Source organism: Arabidopsis lyrata, assembly GCF_000004255.2.
Source record: "Arabidopsis lyrata subsp. lyrata unplaced genomic scaffold ARALYscaffold_3, whole genome shotgun sequence".
Taxonomy (NCBI): Eukaryota; Viridiplantae; Streptophyta; class Magnoliopsida; order Brassicales; family Brassicaceae; genus Arabidopsis; species Arabidopsis lyrata.
This window is the reverse complement of record NW_003302553.1, coordinates 18,311,305-18,328,763: the sequence shown is the minus strand read 5'-3', so window position 1 is coordinate 18,328,763 and position 17,459 is coordinate 18,311,305. Positions and strand designations below refer to the sequence as shown.

The 17,459-nt window shown below is 37.9% G+C and overlaps 3 protein-coding genes and 1 pseudogene across 3 annotated transcripts; 2 read left to right on the top strand and 2 right to left on the bottom strand.

Moving 5' to 3' along the window:
- Window positions 1-1,032: 1,032 nt before the first annotated feature.
- On the top strand, window positions 1,033-1,836 carry LOC9319872 (annotated as a pseudogene).
- An 820-nt stretch (window positions 1,837-2,656) lies between these two features.
- LOC9321951 (cation/H(+) antiporter 15) lies at window positions 2,657-5,601 on the bottom strand. The gene is made up of 2 exons (XM_002883758.2): window positions 5,285-5,601; window positions 2,657-5,103 (listed from the first exon to the last, which is right to left on the bottom strand). Exons 1-2 carry the CDS (start codon window positions 5,495-5,497, stop codon window positions 2,845-2,847), a joined length of 2,472 nt encoding a protein of 823 aa, XP_002883804.1. The 5' UTR covers window positions 5,498-5,601; the 3' UTR covers window positions 2,657-2,844.
- A 935-nt stretch (window positions 5,602-6,536) lies between these two features.
- Window positions 6,537-8,965, top strand: LOC9319871 (ABC transporter G family member 5). Its single transcript, XM_002885838.2, has one exon. The coding sequence runs from the start codon at window positions 6,881-6,883 to the stop codon at window positions 8,828-8,830; it is 1,950 nt and encodes a 649-aa protein (XP_002885884.1). The 5' UTR covers window positions 6,537-6,880; the 3' UTR covers window positions 8,831-8,965.
- LOC9321950 (pentatricopeptide repeat-containing protein At2g13600) lies at window positions 8,940-11,338 on the bottom strand. The gene has a single exon (XM_002883757.2). The coding sequence runs from the start codon at window positions 11,160-11,162 to the stop codon at window positions 9,069-9,071; it is 2,094 nt and encodes a 697-aa protein (XP_002883803.1). The 5' UTR covers window positions 11,163-11,338; the 3' UTR covers window positions 8,940-9,068.
- Window positions 11,339-17,459: the final 6,121 nt, after the last annotated feature.

The following is a 17,459-nucleotide window of genomic DNA, read 5'->3' as shown; positions in this document are numbered from 1 at the left end:
GTCAGAGTAAAAAAAAAATACGACCTGATTAAACGCGCAAATTTGTTTTTCAAAAATGTTAATATAGATTGTACACATACTTTTTTCTTCATCGATTGAGTAATATGTCCGTTTTAAAAAATTTGAATCATAGCATATGCAGAAAAAATCGAATTTTTTTATTAAGTATATATATTTTATAATAGTTCAAAATAATATAAATATAAGATCATATAAAAGTGAAATGAGAATCATATATTTATGTTTTAATTAGGTAGAGAGGTTTTAGGAAATTAGTTCAAATTTGTTATATTAGCATTAAATAATCATATTTGATTTCTATATCTATAAAAATTGTAGAGAATATGCCATAAATAAAGAGTTTAGGTATAGTAATTAGTTGAGAAAATATATATTTTTTAGATTTTATTGATTAATTTTCGTTTTTTAATTTTGTCAAAAATAAGGAAAGATCCGATTGAAGATTTCCGGGTCAAAATTAAACAAAATTTGACCCGATTAGGAACCCCAAAAAGTGTTGCAAAAATGTATAGTAGATATTTCGCAAAACCATAATAGATGTTGAAATATAATGTCGAATATATAGTACCATAATGTATACTCTAATTCGGTCATCGTCAAAATAATAACGAAAAAATGTAGCTAAAGAGAAGTTTTTTAAGACGATACATTAAGAACATCTCCAATGGGAGGTTTTCTTAAAAAATGTGTTGGGTTCTCTTGTTTAATTGCAAAAAAAAAAATGAAAACTGATAATAATAGAGAGCATCGGCTCTCTAGAGAGAGTTTTGGGAACCAAAGAGAGCCGCATATATGGCACGACTTGATTGGCTGATGATTTTTACTAAAAACAAAAAAAAACACGGCAATTCTCTCCGCCGGCGATTCTGTAGCTTTTCTCACAATCTCTTCTTCTTCGAACGATGATTAATAGTTCTCAAATCTCTTCTTCTTCTATGTCAACCCAGGTCCCAACAATGGCGACCTAATCTCCGAAATTATGTTCAGAAAAGTGAGTAATTGATTCTTTGACTATCTTCTTCTATTGAATCTCTTGGATTTTCCGATCAACGCTCCTTCCTTGGTATAATTATCACTCTTCTCTCATCATCATCATCATCTTCTTCTTAAATCCCCTTTTGAATTTTGGGGTTTTGATCTTACAAATCCATTCTCAGGGATTCCAAATTTTTTAAACGTCATCTCCAAATTTCCTTTCCTCATCATCAGCCTTATTGGTCTCATCCTCTGCTTTTACCCATAAGATTACTTCAGCTTTAGGTTCGTAGTTATATAATTCGTCTTTGTGAAATCCAGATTCAAATTAATTAAAGTCTCTGTGTATTGAAACAGTTTGCGAGGCTAGAAAATAGGATGGACTTGCTTTTACATCGGTGTGACTGCTGTTGCTTTTGGATCGTCTTACTATCATCTTCACCCAAATGATGCTGCTCTCCTCTGGGATCGTCTTCCCGTACGCTCTTGCTCTTTCTCTTCACTCTATGATACTGCTTTTGTTTGCTTTGTCTTGTTTTTGATCACTGGTTTTGCTTGGTTTTTTGATTTAGATGACTATTGCATTGTTCCTTTTCTTCTTGCTGGTCTTGTTAGCATTTTATATTGGAGGTAAGTCAATCCTTAAACTATCAAGTGGTTTTAGTGATACAATCTTGAGATAGAGTAAGCTCTCATGAGGTTATGAAATGCAGGTTTTTCGATGACTTTATACCATATGCTTTAGTCTAGTTTGTTCCTTGCATTGTGATACTGTTGATGGCTATTTTATTGCCTCCAATGTATACACATTCCACTTATTGGCTATGGGCTGCAGGTTAATGCTCAGTGTTGTGTTGATATCTTGGGTTTGATCATGGGCTTGTTTGATCTTTAAGCTTGATATTCTTTCTGTTGTTCTTAAGATTGTGCTGGTTTTCGAGAATTGCAGAACTTTGGGTTTGATGGTGAACTGGTGGTTAACTATGCTTGTTCCATGGCATTGAGGAAGGTGGTGATAGATGATGAGAGACCAGTTAATGAAATCAAAATCCAAATATGACAAGTATTTGATGTAAATATGACAAGTATTTGATGTATTTCTTTCTCAAATATGACAAAGTTTTTGCTCAAATCAACATATGTGATAACACATGAATCTCTATTTTGTATTTGACAAGTATTTGATTTAATTCTCTGTTTTGTCAATACACTAAACAAATATTTGACAATTTTTTTTTTTTTCAAAGAACCCCCATTAGAGAGACTACCATTGGGCTATGGAAAATTACACAAAAAAACAAAAGTTCTCATCTAACATTTTCTCAAAATTTATACTAAACAATTTGAGAGAGTCTCATGGTGAAAGCTCCCTCCCCATTAGCAACTATAGCACTTCTATTACCAAAAACGAATTTATAACTCTACCGTCCTTAAGTTATTATTTATCAGAGATGGTCACAACAAATAATTTCTTGTCCTACAAGAAATCAAATTGCAGGGTTCTTCAGGATGTGATATGATTTACAAGAAATCAAAAGCATTCCTAGAATCCTAGGTACGTAATTCACTCCATGACTTGTATTGTGTCATGAGTAGAATATTTTATAGAAAAACACACAATAAACTAATCTAAACTCTAACGCAAACTATATAGTTTTGAGTGTCACTTGGACATACATTTACATGCAAAAAATCTAAAACATAATGTAAAATTAATCAGTTTCTTGAAACACCCAAATTTGGGGGGTCAGCCAAAATATAGATTGCTAAAATACATTTGTAAGACAAAACATTAATGAAAAAATTGAAAGTGTGTGTGTGTAAGATTAAAAAAATCTGAATATTTGACTAACGTGGATTCTCTAAACCATATATGGCTTTTGTTTCATGTGAATGTACTGGACTCTCAGGAAAATCCATGTCGTCTCCTTGTGCCCATGACCCAACATACTGCTGAACCACAAGAACCGACACAGTGGCTGCAAAGTCTGATGAAGCAAGCAAATCTCCAATGGCACCAAGCTCGGGACACTCGCTCCAATCGGTTAAACCCGCGGTGAGAGGAGACGACATTCCTTCTCCTCTTCCAACAATAAACAGATCATGAGAACTATCCATTGATCTTACTGCTGCAACCGTCTCTTCCCCATTGCTCACTAGTTTTTCTATATACACAATTGACTCTAATTCCGCATTTTCCGCCCTAAAGAGATTTATGTAGTCATCATCAAGTTGTCTTTGTTTTTTATGGTCCATGTTCATCTTTGGTATCTTTAGGTCACTGTCATTTGTCGCACGTGTTGAAGCTGTGTCTGCTTCATCTTCATCATGAATGAACCGCAAAACGGTTAAAGTAATGCCCGGATGTTGGGCCATTCTCCAAGCATAGGCTAAAGCTTCTCTATCGTCTGGACCGCCGAAAAACAGAACAGCAACTTGGAGAGAGACGGTGTTTGAGTTGAGTCTTGTGGCTCCATTAAGTCCTCTGTCCACGAGTATTCCAACGGAACAAGGCGAGTTTTCGAGTAGGTTTTGGTTGACTAAACGGTAGGCCGGGTTGGTGGATTCCATTCCTCCATCAACTGTTTGTTGTTTGTGAAATGGTATGATGATGAAGGAGACACGTTTGTCCTCAGCTAAGCTACAAACATCTTCATGCATTGTTGAGTAAGGTGAAATAGCTGTTAACGGTTGAACAGCGACAAATGCAGCATGTTGTTCATAGTTTTCGAAGGCGTTGATGATATGATCTGACTGAGCTTGAGTTCTGTTAAGCGCGGGTCGTCCTGACTTACGAGTGTTGTGGACAATTAGCATTGCGGATGCTCGACCCGTGAGCTCAACTAGATGGAGAACATAGATACATATGGGAGATCTCTTTGTGGGATACGAAGCTTCAAGAAGGTTGATTATAGTAGGAACATTACGCGGTGTGTGAACACAAACCAATACTCGAAGCTCGCTGTCTGGCTTCGTCTGTTGGATTGTTCGTCTCTTGTATGAAACAGATTTCTTCACTGGCTTGTAAAGGACTGTTACAATAGGGGTGATGACTCCAGTCATAACTAAGGCCACAAGAACCATGGTAGCAAATGTTTCGTCATCCAAAACCTTTTGGTCTTTTCCAACATTAAGCACAATCATTTCAACAAGACCTTTAGTGTTCAAGAGTAGGCCAAGAGTGATTCCTTCACGAACCGGCATTCCATGGAAAAACGCAACAATAACTGTACCGATAACTTTTCCAGCACAAGCGAGGAAAATAACAAGAAACAGAGTTAACCACGTGGCAGGGCCTTGAATGGCAGCTACATTAGTTTTGAGACCACTTATGGCAAAGAAGAGAGGTAAGAGAAGGCCAGAGACGAAATCTTCAAGCTTCTCAATGAGGGTTAGACCAAGAGGTCCATTGGGAATCACAAGACCAAACACAAAAGCCCCAAAGACTGAATGTGTTCCGATTGCATCGGTAATGAAACCAGAGATCATAACTCCTGTCAAGATTAAGCATATATAGAACTCACTAAAGTTCTCTCCTTCAGGGGTTTTACGTATGATCCAAGCAATGCCTGGTCTCACAACAAAGACGCAAATGGCGATGAAAACTGCACTAGAGATCATGACCCAAAGGGAGGCAAATGAAGTTTTGTCACTCTCAGCCAACGCGATAGCTAAGGCTAGAAGAATCCAAGCAAACATATCGTTAACTAAGGCTGCAGACATCGATATCCGCCCAATCTCGGTATTGATGAGCTTGAGCTCAGCAAGAATCCTCGCAAGAACCGGGAATGCAGTAACGGAGAGTGCAACACCGAGGAAAAGTATGTAGGTACCTTGCCCCAAGTGGTCTTCTGATCTATGCATAGAGAAAGAGAAAGCAGCACCAATGAGGAATGGTAAGACCATACCACCAATAGCGATGGTTAAGGCTCGCTTCCCTGTCTTACGAACCACCATGATGTCCATCTCTACACCCACCAAGAAAAGGAAGTAAAGTAAACCCACATTAGCCATTGTTTCCAGTACCATCACACTTCTTTGAGGGAAGATTGTGTGCGCAAATTTCGCGTACCGCCCAAGCACCGATGGCCCAAGAACAATTCCACCCTATAATTTAAGATCAAATGATATGTTCTAAAATGTTAGGAATCTCATATTGAAAGTTAAACAAAAAAAAAAACTCGCAATATATAAAACATATGTGTCAATCCACTCATTTTCAATTGGTTTTGAGTTGAAAACTTCTCCTACACAGAAGGAAATAAAAAGAAAATTGATGGTTACTCACAAGGATCTCGGAGATAACACGAGGTTGGCGAAAGGGCTTGAGGATAAAGACGAAGAAACGAGTGACGACAACAACCAAGGTTAGCTGAAGAACAAAGAGCGGTAGCGAGAAATCGAGAGGATTATCGCCTTGCCAAACTCCATTGGTGGTGATCATGCTTGGCGCGTAACATATTATGGAGGTATCTGTACTATTTTCCTCACTTGTCGCCATTTTCCTATGAAAAACTTGAAATGATTGAAAGGTTTGTTGTGTGTTAATTTGCAGGAAGATACATACACATAACCATATGAGGGAAAGGCAATGGATTCAAAGTTGGTGGTATTCCGTATCATCCTCTCTGCTCAACGAGTCAAAACAACATCATTCAGCATCTCTATTTTTGGTCTTCGTTTCTTTTATTAGAACTATCACAATTATTTTCAGGTGTTTAGCTAACTGTTTTTTTTTTCAATTCCTGCTTTTAAACTAAATATTAATTACATGAATAATTATTATTCGTTATAAAAATTTGGTTCTACAGTTTTTTTTTTGTTGATAAAATTATAAAATTTCCCAACACATTTGATTATAGCCATTCACGGAAGAAAAAAACAACTAGCCACCTATTGTCTGAATGTAATATAATGGAAAAGAGTTTTACAAATTAGCATAAATAAAATAAATGTTAAATTTCTATACTGGCATAAGAAAAATAAGCATGAGCGAGTGAAAAATATAGCCATGAATACAAAGGTGGCTAATCCGTAGTCAAAGTGGTTATGAATCATAGCTCTAGTGTTTTCTAAATTAGCCCCAAAATTCTATTTCTAATTCTAATGAAGTAATGAGCTCCATCTTTAAATCTTTTGGTGTTTATTTTCCTTTACATTTTTGCCTTATCTATTTTTTTTTGTAAATGTTTGTCATCATTTACATTTTAAGAACGAATTTATAGATAATCGTGGCTTTACCATTGCTTTTGTAGTTTTAAGAATCAATAAACACGTAATACCACATTTATGGTTATAAAAACACATAATTAGGGGATAGTTTAATTAGTGTCAAATGTCAATACATGTAAACTTCTTATGAAAGAAAAGTGATTTTCAGAATTAGACGTCGGCAACTTTTATTCAGGATATTTTTTTGTTAATATAAATTAAATTTCTTAAAACAAGAAATTGGTGATCAAATCACAAATATATAACAAAATATGAAAGTAAATAATGGTACAAAGGAACACGTGACTCTTCATGTCTTGGGAAAGTTAAAGAGACGTGAGACGAACAATTGCATGTGAACCTCCCTCACTCTCTATCTATCTATATTTGGGTATAAGAAAACAATGGCCCGTGACCAAACTTGAAATTTTCAACTCTCTTCACTTAAATCCAATACAAGTTACAGAAATCGAGCTGTCTTCTTACTTCTTAGTCTTTTGAACCATTTATGACCAATCCAATACTTGTCAAAGTTTATTACAATAATAACACAATTAGTACAAGACATATATAATTGGTATTGTTCTATTACTTGTCCTTTTTCTTAAGCTACTATATAGCATTGGAAAAGAGAGAAAGAGAAAGAGAGAGAGAGAACAAAGCTTCTTCTTCAATGGAGAAGGAAGGGTGTGAGATTGAAGCTTTAGATATTGATTATAACATCTTTGTAAGGAAGTTTAATGTTAATCCTTTCGGAATCTTTAGGCCGAAACCGCGGCCGGAAGCTGACCAGCCGGTTAAGACGGAAGAAGAGTCATGGAAGCTAGAGCATGAAAACGGTAACAAAGTCAAGCATGTACTAAAAGGAGTGACTTGTAGAGCCAAACCATGGGAGATTCTTGCTATTGTTGGCCCAAGTGGTGCAGGGAAGTCTTCTTTGCTTGAAATTCTAGCAGCTAGACTCATCCCTCAAACCGGTTCGGTTTTTGTCAACAAGACACCAGTGGATAGAGCCAATTTCAAGAAAATCTCTGGTTATGTCACTCAGAAGGACACTCTGTTTCCTTTGCTTACGGTAGAGGAAACCCTTCTGTTCAGTGCTAAGCTGCGTTTAAAGCTCCCTGCAGATGAACTGAGATCACGGGTTAAGTCGTTGGTCCATGAGCTTGGGCTAGAAGCTGTTGCTAAGGCTCGTGTTGGCGATGATAGTGTCAGAGGGATATCGGGTGGAGAGAGACGCCGTGTCTCTATAGGAGTTGAAGTTATTCACGACCCCAAAGTTCTGATCCTTGATGAGCCAACCTCTGGTCTTGATAGTACTTCGGCTCTGCTGATCATAGACATGCTCAAGCACATGGCTGAAACACGAGGCAGGACCATAATTCTGAGTATCCATCAACCAGGATTTCGGATAGTCAAACAGTTCAATTCAGTTCTTTTGTTGGCCAATGGTTTGACCTTGAAGCAAGGCTCGGTGGATCAGCTTGGTGTGTTTTTAAGGTCAAATGATTTGCACCCTCCTCTCCATGAAAACATCGTAGAATTCGCCATTGAATCAATCGAAGCAATCACAAAACAGCAACGGCTACAGGAAAGCAGAAGAGCAGCTCATGTCCTAACATCACAAACAACATTACAAGAGAAGAGATCGGAAGATAGTCAAGGGGAGAGCAAAAGTGGCAAATTCACACTACAACAGCTGTTTCAACAAACAAGGGTTGCTGATGTAGGAACGATGAACATAGTAACGGAGTTCACCAGAGATTTTGCAAATTCAAGACTAGAAGAAACTATGATACTCACCCATAGGTTCTCCAAGAACATTTTCAGAACCAAGGAGCTTTTTGCGTGCAGGACGGTTCAGATGTTAGGTTCAGGAATTGTTCTAGGTCTGATTTTTCATAATCTCAAAGACGATTTAAAAGGTGCACGAGAAAGAGTCGGCCTCTTTGCATTCATATTGACCTTCCTCCTAACTTCAACAATAGAGGCACTCCCTATATTTCTGCAAGAGAGAGAGATTCTGATGAAGGAAATATCTAGTGGAAGCTACAGAGTGTCGTCATATGCCATCGCTAATGGGCTTGTTTACTTGCCATTTCTGCTCATCCTAGCTATTCTATTCTCACTCCCAGTGTACTGGCTGGTGGGACTGAACCCTAATTTCATGGCATTTCTGCACTTTTTGCTCCTAATTTGGTTGATCCTCTACACAGCAAACTCAGTGGTTGTGTGCTTTAGCGCGCTGGTTCCTAATTTCATTGTTGGAAATTCAGTGATTTCCGGTGTGATGGGTTCCTTCTTTCTGTTCTCCGGATACTTCATATCGAACCATGAGATCCCTGGTTACTGGATTTTCATGCACTACATCTCCTTGTTCAAGTATCCGTTTGAAGGATTTCTGATTAGCGAGTTCTCCAAGTCAAGCAAGTGTTTGGAGTATGGATTCGGAAAATGCTTGGTGACCGAGGAGGATCTACTAAAAGAAGAAAGGTATGGAGAGGAAAACAGATGGAGGAATGTTGTGATTATGCTATGTTTTGTCTTGCTCTACAGGTTCATTTCCTATGTGATTCTGAGGTGTAGATGTTCCCAACGAAGTTTCAAAACCGCTCTTGCTTAACAAATGTGTTAACAATAATGTCTATTCTGCAAAACATTGGGTTACAGGTTTGTTCATGTGTTTAATTATTTACTTCGTACAGCAACCGAAGATGTGAAAGAAAACGTTGTTTATGCAAAAGAAAATTTCCATTGATTCTATCGTCTCTCATATATTCTATCCTGTTTCTATTTCCTTAAGTTCTCAAGAAAAGATATAATAGATTTTTAACAGCAAAAAACATATCCAGCAAAGTTACTTACATGGCGTTGTCCCAAAGAAGACTAGATGAATAATCCATTTCCTCAGACGAGAGTGATCCTGTTTCGGCATGATCTTGTTTCTGTCTCATCTCTGCTATTAGAATATCAAGAAGCGAGTGTATCTGCTTTTTCCGAGGATGGCTTTTATCTTTAACCATGAAAACATGAGCATGTCCAGGTATCTTTATCCAACTACAGCCTGGCTGCTTTGTGACTCCCTCTTTCCTCATCAACTTTCGTACATTCATTGCATCCCCCCATTTTCCGAGCTCAGCGTACATGTTAGAAAGAAGAACATATGGTCCTGAATTTGACGTCTCTACTTCAAAAAGCTTCTCTGCAACGTATTTACCTAAGGTGATGTTCCTATGTACTTTACAAGCAGCAAGCAAAGAACCCCATATAACAGAATCTGGTTGCACAGGCATCTCCTCAATTATGCTCTTTGCTTCTTCGAGAAATCCAGCTCGACCAAGTAAATCGACCATGCACGTATAGTGATCCCTAAGCGGAGCCACACCAAAATCTCTGGTCATAGAAGAAAAGTAATGCCGCCCTTCTTCAACGAATCCAGCATGCCCGCATGCAGAAAGAACACCAATCATGGTAATGTGATCTGGTTTTTCTCCAGAATCAAGCATTTCTCTGAACAACTCAAGAGCCTCATTTCCATAACCATTTTGTGCAAATCCAATAATCATCGCGTTCCAGGAAACGCAATCTCTTTCCATCATTTTCCTAAATACAAGATAACCCTCTTCTACACAACCACACTTTACATACATATCTATCAAGGAATTGCCAACAAATATATCATCTTCTTCACCAGACTGAAACTTGAACCCATGCTTCAAGACATGCACGTGAGCCTGCATACCGAGATGTAAGTCTGCAAGATCTGCACATGCCTTGAGAATATTTGCAAAGGTATAGTGGGTTGGGCATACAGATTCCCTCTTCAAGAGACAAAAGAGACTAAGTGCTTCTTCGTTTTCCCCGTTCTGCGTATAGCCAGCAATAAGTGCATTCCATGAAACAACATTCCTCTCCGCCATTTTGGTGAACATGAGTCTAGCCGCCTTAGTGCTTGCAGCCATTGCGTACCCACTGACCATGGAGGTTTCTGCGATAACATTTCTAATAGGCATGCTATCAAATATAAACCTAGCTTCTTTTATTCTGCTGCACTTTGCATACATATCCACAAACGCATTGCTTAGAATTATGTCATTCCTTAACTTATCCATTTTAACAACACGGGCGTGAACTTCCTGACCAACCTTAATTGCCGATAAGCTTGCACAGGCACTAATCACACTTGCTAAAGTAACCTCATCTGGCTCAACCCAAGATTCTAACATCACTTGAAAAACCTTGAGAGCTTCCACCGCAGGACCATTTTGTTCGTAACATGTAATCAAACTATTCCAAGAAACAACATTTCTATCACCCATCTCATCAAAAACCTGCTGAGCATCATTTACATTACCGCATTTGGAATACATGTCAACAAGAGCAGAACCTATATACACATCCGACAAACAAGGCGATTTCGCAATCAAAGAATGTATTTGTACACCCCTATTCATATCATTCAAACCAGAACAAGCACTAAGACCACTAGCAAATGTATATTCATTAAGCACAAACCCTTCCTTATGCATCATAGCAAAATAATACAAAGCCTCTTCACACCTATCATGCTGCGCAAAACCCGAAACCATAGAATTCCAAGTACACTGATCGCGTTCAGGCATTGACCGGAACAAAGAATCAGCTTCATCTAAAAATCCTAACTTGGTCAAACCCGTCACAACAGAGTTCCAAGTGAAAACATTTCGTTGAGGCATTTTGTCGAACAATTGGCGACCATCCTCGAGTGACCCACATTTCGCATATGCATCGATAAGCCGATTCTGTATAAAGACCTCATTGGAGAAACCGGATTTGATGACAGAAGCATGAACACACCGAACGTCAATGGCTGATAACTTGAGTTTGATGCATGAATCAAGAAGCTTTGCGAATGGTGAAGAAACAGTGAAAGAAGAGAGATCACCAGCGAGTTTGAGAAATATTTTTCTTGCCATTCCATTATCGTCGTTTGCAGAAGAACATTGAACACGAATCTCGTTTTCTCGAGTAATCAAAGCTACGAATCTTTGTGTGTGGGATTCGGGTAGATACAAGCAAAGGCGGGGTTTTTATGATCAGTCAAATGGTCAGCCGAACCGAACCGGACCAAACCGGAGTTATGACTGAAAAGGGGAGGGGGAGGTCAGAGGTGTATTTTTTTTTTTGGTCAGAGGTGTATTTGTAGCAAATAAAAGTGATGTTAAAAAAAAAACAAAATAAATGTATGGAAATTAAAAGATATGCACCAATGTTTGACTTAGGGTCTGACTGGTTTAAACGCAGCGGTTGCGGTTGTGGTTGCGGGAGTTTACGGAAGCGGGCGGTTGCGGTTTCAAGCGTTACCAAGCGTTTTGAACGACTGGTTTAGCGTTTGAAAATGGATGCGTTTGCGGAAGTTTTATGACTGGTAAACCAGCGGGTGCGGTAGCAGTTAAATAAAAAGTGACTAAAAAAATAAAAAATATTACAAAAAAAAGAAGAAATAAAAACACCAATATATTATTATGATAATATTAGAAAAATTGAACATGCTTAATAATTAAAACCATAAATAAAGTACTAAATAATTATTCAAAAATAAAGAAATTTTATAATAAGATAGTACTTTATGTTGGGTCGTTAACACCAAAAATTGTATCAAGTAATGGGACAAACTGTAAATAACGTTGAATTCAATCAAAAAGCAAGTAATTTTCTATTCGAGAAAACAAATCGAAACATATATTCAATCAAAAAGAAAAGCAATATATAATGAAAGAAAAAAATATTCAAATTGATTTTCATCAGTTTGGGTGGAAGACATTGAGAAAATAAGGTTTTAGAATATTGATTAGGGTTTCTGATGAGAACGTGATACAAAGATGAAAGATATATATAAGATTAATATATTTTATAATAATTATAAGTAAACGTTTGATTTTTTTTTTTTTTTTTTTAAAATCCAACCGCTACCGCCCGCAACCGCAAACGCTTGCGGGAAGGAGCTTTTGAAATTCAGCGATTTCGAGCGGTTTGAAACGGTACGGAGCGGTTTCTATGATTGGTACCAACCGCTAACAACCGCAACCGACCGCTAGCAACCGCTAGGAGGGTGCTAGCGGGAGAACCAATCAAGCCCTTAAATAGTTTTTAAACGATTTTGCCATTCCATAATGCTCTTCCTGTTGCAGCTAATGTAGCTCACAGAGGAATCCGTATCTCAAAGGACTGCTTGTTCTGCGGAGAGGAAACAGAATCCCAATTGCATCTCTTCTTTCAATGCCGATTTGCGAAGGAGATATGGGGATTATCCTCTCACAATATTCCCACAGGTCAGGCTCAAGATCTGCAATCTATTACTGATATACTTAAACATTGGTTGCCTACTAAACCCACTAAATCCAAGAGTCTTCTTTTTCCTTACATTGGGTGGCGCATCTGGAAAGCCCGTAATGATCTGTTGTTTAATAACAAGCGTTGGGCTATCCCTGACATTATTAATCAAGCCATCATGGATTTGCGGTTGTGGAAGGATGCATATCAAGCTAGCAATGATAGCATTAATAACTCTCAAGATAGACAGCAACCTACTGTTTCCACAACTCAACCAGTAATATCTCTCACCACACCTTTCTATTGCTGCACAGATGGCTCTTGGATTAACAGTGACAGTAATGCTGGAATTGGTTGGAGTCTTCATGACATTCATGGAAGATGCATTATCAAGAGTTATTCTTCTGTGGAGCCCACCTCCTCTGTATTGGAAACAGAAGCCATCGCTCTTCGTCAAGCCCTGTTCCAGTTGAAGCGTCTAAACTATAGACAGGTTACATTCTGTGGGGATTCAGCAACATTATATCATTACCTTGAAAAGGCCGCAAAACAGAGCCATCCTCCTCCTGGGAATAAGGAGATTCAACGCTATATCGATGACATCCTGGGACTGTCTAATGGTGCTTACCTTTTTAAGTTTATACCCCGATCAGCAAACTCATTAGCTGATTCATTAGCAAAGGAAGCTAGGCTTAAAAAATCCCCTCTTGTTGTATCGTGGACTTGTTAAATATGTGTTCAATCCTTGTACCAAACTTGCTATATCTAATAAATACAATTGGCCGTAAAAAAAAAAAAAAAAAAACGATTTTGCCATTCATTTAAGTGTTAGGGCCTTAGGGGCGTATAATTTTTTTATCCAATATGTGAACATATGAAACGCTTTTATTAATGTCTTTTGCTATTTGCAAATGATAGTTTATTTTTTTGTAAAGCAAATAAAAAACAAAGTTGAGCAATCTTAGAAATCCTTCGATAATATGAGATGGTGTCGGGTCAACAGATCAATTTCGACAAATCATCTCTTCAGTTTGGTCATACAGTTGGAAAAGAGGTACAAACAGAGGTAAAGATGGTTTTGGGTATTACAAAGATGGGTGGCATGAGATCATACCAGAAAGGCTGAGAGGATCAAAAACAAAAATATTTTCTTTTGTGAAAGACAGACTACAAAATAGGATAAATGGTTGGTCACCTAAATTTTTATCGAATGAGGAAAAAGAGGTGATGATTAAATGGCTGCTGCCTTACCGACTTACGTTATGTCCTGTTTTCGACTCCCCAAAACGATCACCTCGAAACTAACTAGTGCAATAGCTAAATTTTGGTGGAGTTCAAATGGTCAAACAGGAGAGATGCATTGGCTTGCTTGGGATAAGATGTATCATAGCAAAGCTAATGGGGGGGTTGGATTTCGGAATGTCGACGATTTTAATACAACTTTATTAGCAAAACAATTATGGAGGTTAATCTCGGTGCCTGATTCGCTCTTTGCGAAGGTTTTTAAAGGAAGGTATTACAGGAAGTCGGTATGGATCCCTTTAAATCATACTCTCCATCCTATGGGTAGATGTGGAAGTCGAAACTATCACAATCAAGATTTGTCTAGGGTTTTATTTTAGGGATCCAATAAACGCGAATTCTCAAAGAACAACAGAACGGATTGAAACCAAATATGGTGTTCTTGATATTATTAAAAAGATAGCTTTGATCGTACAAGAGTCTGATCGTAAAAGAAAAAGTGTTTTGCTTAAAAGCCTTGTGTAGTCTAAATTCTAGAGCGATATTGCTTGCCCTTCTATGAGAGCCTTGAGTCTCTTTATATAGCGATGATAAACCGCCTCTCCAGCGGTATTCTCGGAAGATTTCTATTTATCTTGAAGTCGGCTAGAATATTGCGGATTAGGATAATTTCCTTATTCTTCGGGGTTTTCGGAAGTTTTCCTGATTTGAGTCGATCCTTCAAGATTCTCCATTATCATTTTCGGGTATATCGGAAATGATCCTTCTTTTTTGGAAATGATGCCTTGCTTTGAAATGGTACTTCGAGGATGAATATTTTACCAAGTCCTTGCTTCGGGCGATTAATGACCTCGCCTCGGGTAACTTGGAGACTTCTTGGTGTTTGGCTCGGGAGATAATGCGACGTTGTTCCCGACCCAAAATATTTACCGGGTTCGGGTACCCGCGAGAGAACAGGCTTTGGTACCCGAACCATAGATGGGTTCGGTCACTCGGACGTAAAACAGGCTCGGGTGCCAGACCATGGATGGGCTCAGTCGTCGAATCGGGCTCGGATATCGGGATCGGGTATCTAAGTTGGCTAGCAGAATCCTGAGTCGAATATCAAAGTATCCGAACCGATAAGAAGGGTGCCCGAGCCGATCAGCGTAGAACCCGAGCTGGTTTGAAGGCCATTCCGAGCTGTTCTGAGAGGATCCCCCCGAGCTGGCGCGCACGTTTGTTCAGTGTTTGATGTTTGGCTCGGTCTTAGGTGGATGGAATCCGACCCCAACAGTGGAGAAGTATTGTTTCAGGTAAATCTCTGGTTAATAAAGGACTTACTAAAAGAGTTGGTTCGATGGCTCCCAGCTCCAAGCTCAATTCCCAAAAGTTCAACATTTTATGTGGCAAGCTTTAACTGGGTGTGTTTCGGTTACCTCGAATCTGGGTAAGAAAGGTATTAATTACGATACGAGATGTGATCAGTGTGGGGCTTCAAAAGAGACAATTAACCATGCACTCTTTGAATGTCCACCTGCGCGTCGGACTTGGACTTTATCACAGATTCCAACAGCACCTGATATTTTTCCATCAGGATCCCTATACGTTAATATGGATAAATTAGTTTGGAGAACACCCTCGGAGGTCTATACTACGATGTTTCCATGGATTATTTGGTATTTGTGGAAAGCCAGGAATGACAAGGTATTTAATAATTTGGACCAAAGCCCAACTGATATATTAAAATTGGCAGAAAATGAAGAGCAACCTTGGTAGTTGGCCCAGGTAGAGATCTGATAACCTAGAAACAGTGGTAATAATTAATCCACCTCCTTCTAGAGTTGAACATATCGAGCAACGTGGATCAGTTTATCGTTGTTGCTTAGATAGTTCTTGGAAAGAAATTTTCAGGGTTAGGATGGTTTTGTTCTTATCCAAATGAAGAAGCGCACGACATGGGAGCTGCAAATACTCGAAGAAGCTTGACCTCACTCCACACAGAGGTTGAAGCACTAATCTGGGCGATGAGATGTATGATCGACCAAGACAAAAGAGAAGTAGTTTTCCTTACAGACTGCTCCGACCTGGTGAAGATGGTGTCTTCCCCGCAAGAGTGGCCAGCGTTCACGACTTACTTGGAGGCGATTCAGAACGACAAGGAAGAATTTTATTTTTTCTCTTTATCGCTAATTTCCCGAAATTTGAATGTGAAAGCGGATAAACTCGCACGAAAATGTTCGTACCTTACCGCATCTTTCTACTTATGTAAACAATATTCCTCCACATTGGCTAATTTGAGCCAATCCAATAAAGCTGTTGAGAAAAAAAAATGTCTTTTGATAATGAGTTTGTTTAAGGTCATCTACGATGGTGTCAACATTCAACACCATTTTTTTCTTTTTAACACTCCACATCATCTTCTATCTCTTCCACCTAATACTTCAACACACATTCAATTTTATCATATACAATGGTTTTATTTAATAAAATTCAACACCTTACACCTTACCCCAATAAAATTATCATCTACAATGATTTTGGATAGTTAAAAAGATGATTAAAAGAATTTTGGGTGTAAAAGGATTATTGTTGGGATCCATTTAACAAAAAAAAAAATTGTTTAATAATGAACAAAATTAGATCATCGGAAGATAATTGAAAAATTCTACTGATAATAATGGCGTTTTTTTCCCTATGTCCAAATGAAATGAGACTAGACTCTGTTTATAGATCATTTAAAAGGCTGAATTTTGATAAAATTTTTATTTATTTTTAAAGTAGATTTCTATCAAATAATTGAGATCAAATTATTAGGATAAATAAAAATCAGCAAAATTATTTTCTTTATGTGCGTGGAGCACACACAGATTTTCGGTTCTCTCATACACTGATATGTGCGCATGACCCATTTTTTTATTCAACGTGTTGAATTTATTCAACATATTATTTGTCATGTGTACTCTTCTTTAATTTCAACTCTCTCATTGTAGTGATTAAGCTGTTAATTTTTTTTTTTTCAACAGACCATTGTATGTGGTCTAGACGTAACAAGTTCGAAAATGTGTTTCTGCATCCATGAAGCCTTTGTGGTCATATTATCACGCTTTATAAACTCTTGCTAAATGGAATTTGGAGCAGAGAGCAGCATCCACGCTTGCTTGGCTAGTAACGCTTGATTGAAATTACTAAGGTCTCTAAAGCTTAAGTCACCATCTTTTTGGATTTGTACATATCTTTCTTAAGAAACACAATGCATATTTTTCTTATATTTGCATGCAAAGCCGGCTTTGAGGACAGCAGCATGAAACAATTGTATGTGCTTCCCAAATTTTTAAAAATTATTACAGCAGAAAATATTTGCAAATAGGCCACGCCAAAATATTTAGTTCTATGAAAAATACCTCCAAAATTCAAAACTGTTTATAATAACCCCAAAATTTTATTTTGTTATGTTGGTCCCTAAATGTTTAGGACCGGTCCTATTTGCATGGGTTCTAAAAGAAGCTATTATTCGCACACGTGACTTGTTGACATTGGTTTTAATTAATAGAAAGCATGACATCGAGTGGTTAATATTTGACAGTCATTATCTGAATTATTAGTGGATTCATTACCTCATTAAGCTTTTGGAGGTAAAAAAGCTGTTGTTAAAATCAGTTGTAAATGGATTAATGAATTTTGGAGAATTCCTTCAAATACATGTTAGAAAAACATTT

Excerpts from the sequence above, each read along its gene's own strand:
- LOC9321951 (XM_002883758.2), bottom strand. The coding sequence starts at position 5,497 with ATGGCGACAAGTGAGGAAAATAGTACAGATACCTCCATAATATGTTAC. Across the intron at positions 5,104-5,284 it reads GTGTTATCTCCGAGATCCTT|GGTGGAATTGTTCTTGGGCC; the intron begins GTGAGTAACCAT and ends CTTAAATTATAG.
- LOC9319871 (XM_002885838.2), top strand. The coding sequence starts at position 6,881 with ATGGAGAAGGAAGGGTGTGAGATTGAAGCTTTAGATATTGATTATAAC.
- LOC9321950 (XM_002883757.2), bottom strand. The coding sequence starts at position 11,162 with ATGGCAAGAAAAATATTTCTCAAACTCGCTGGTGATCTCTCTTCTTTC.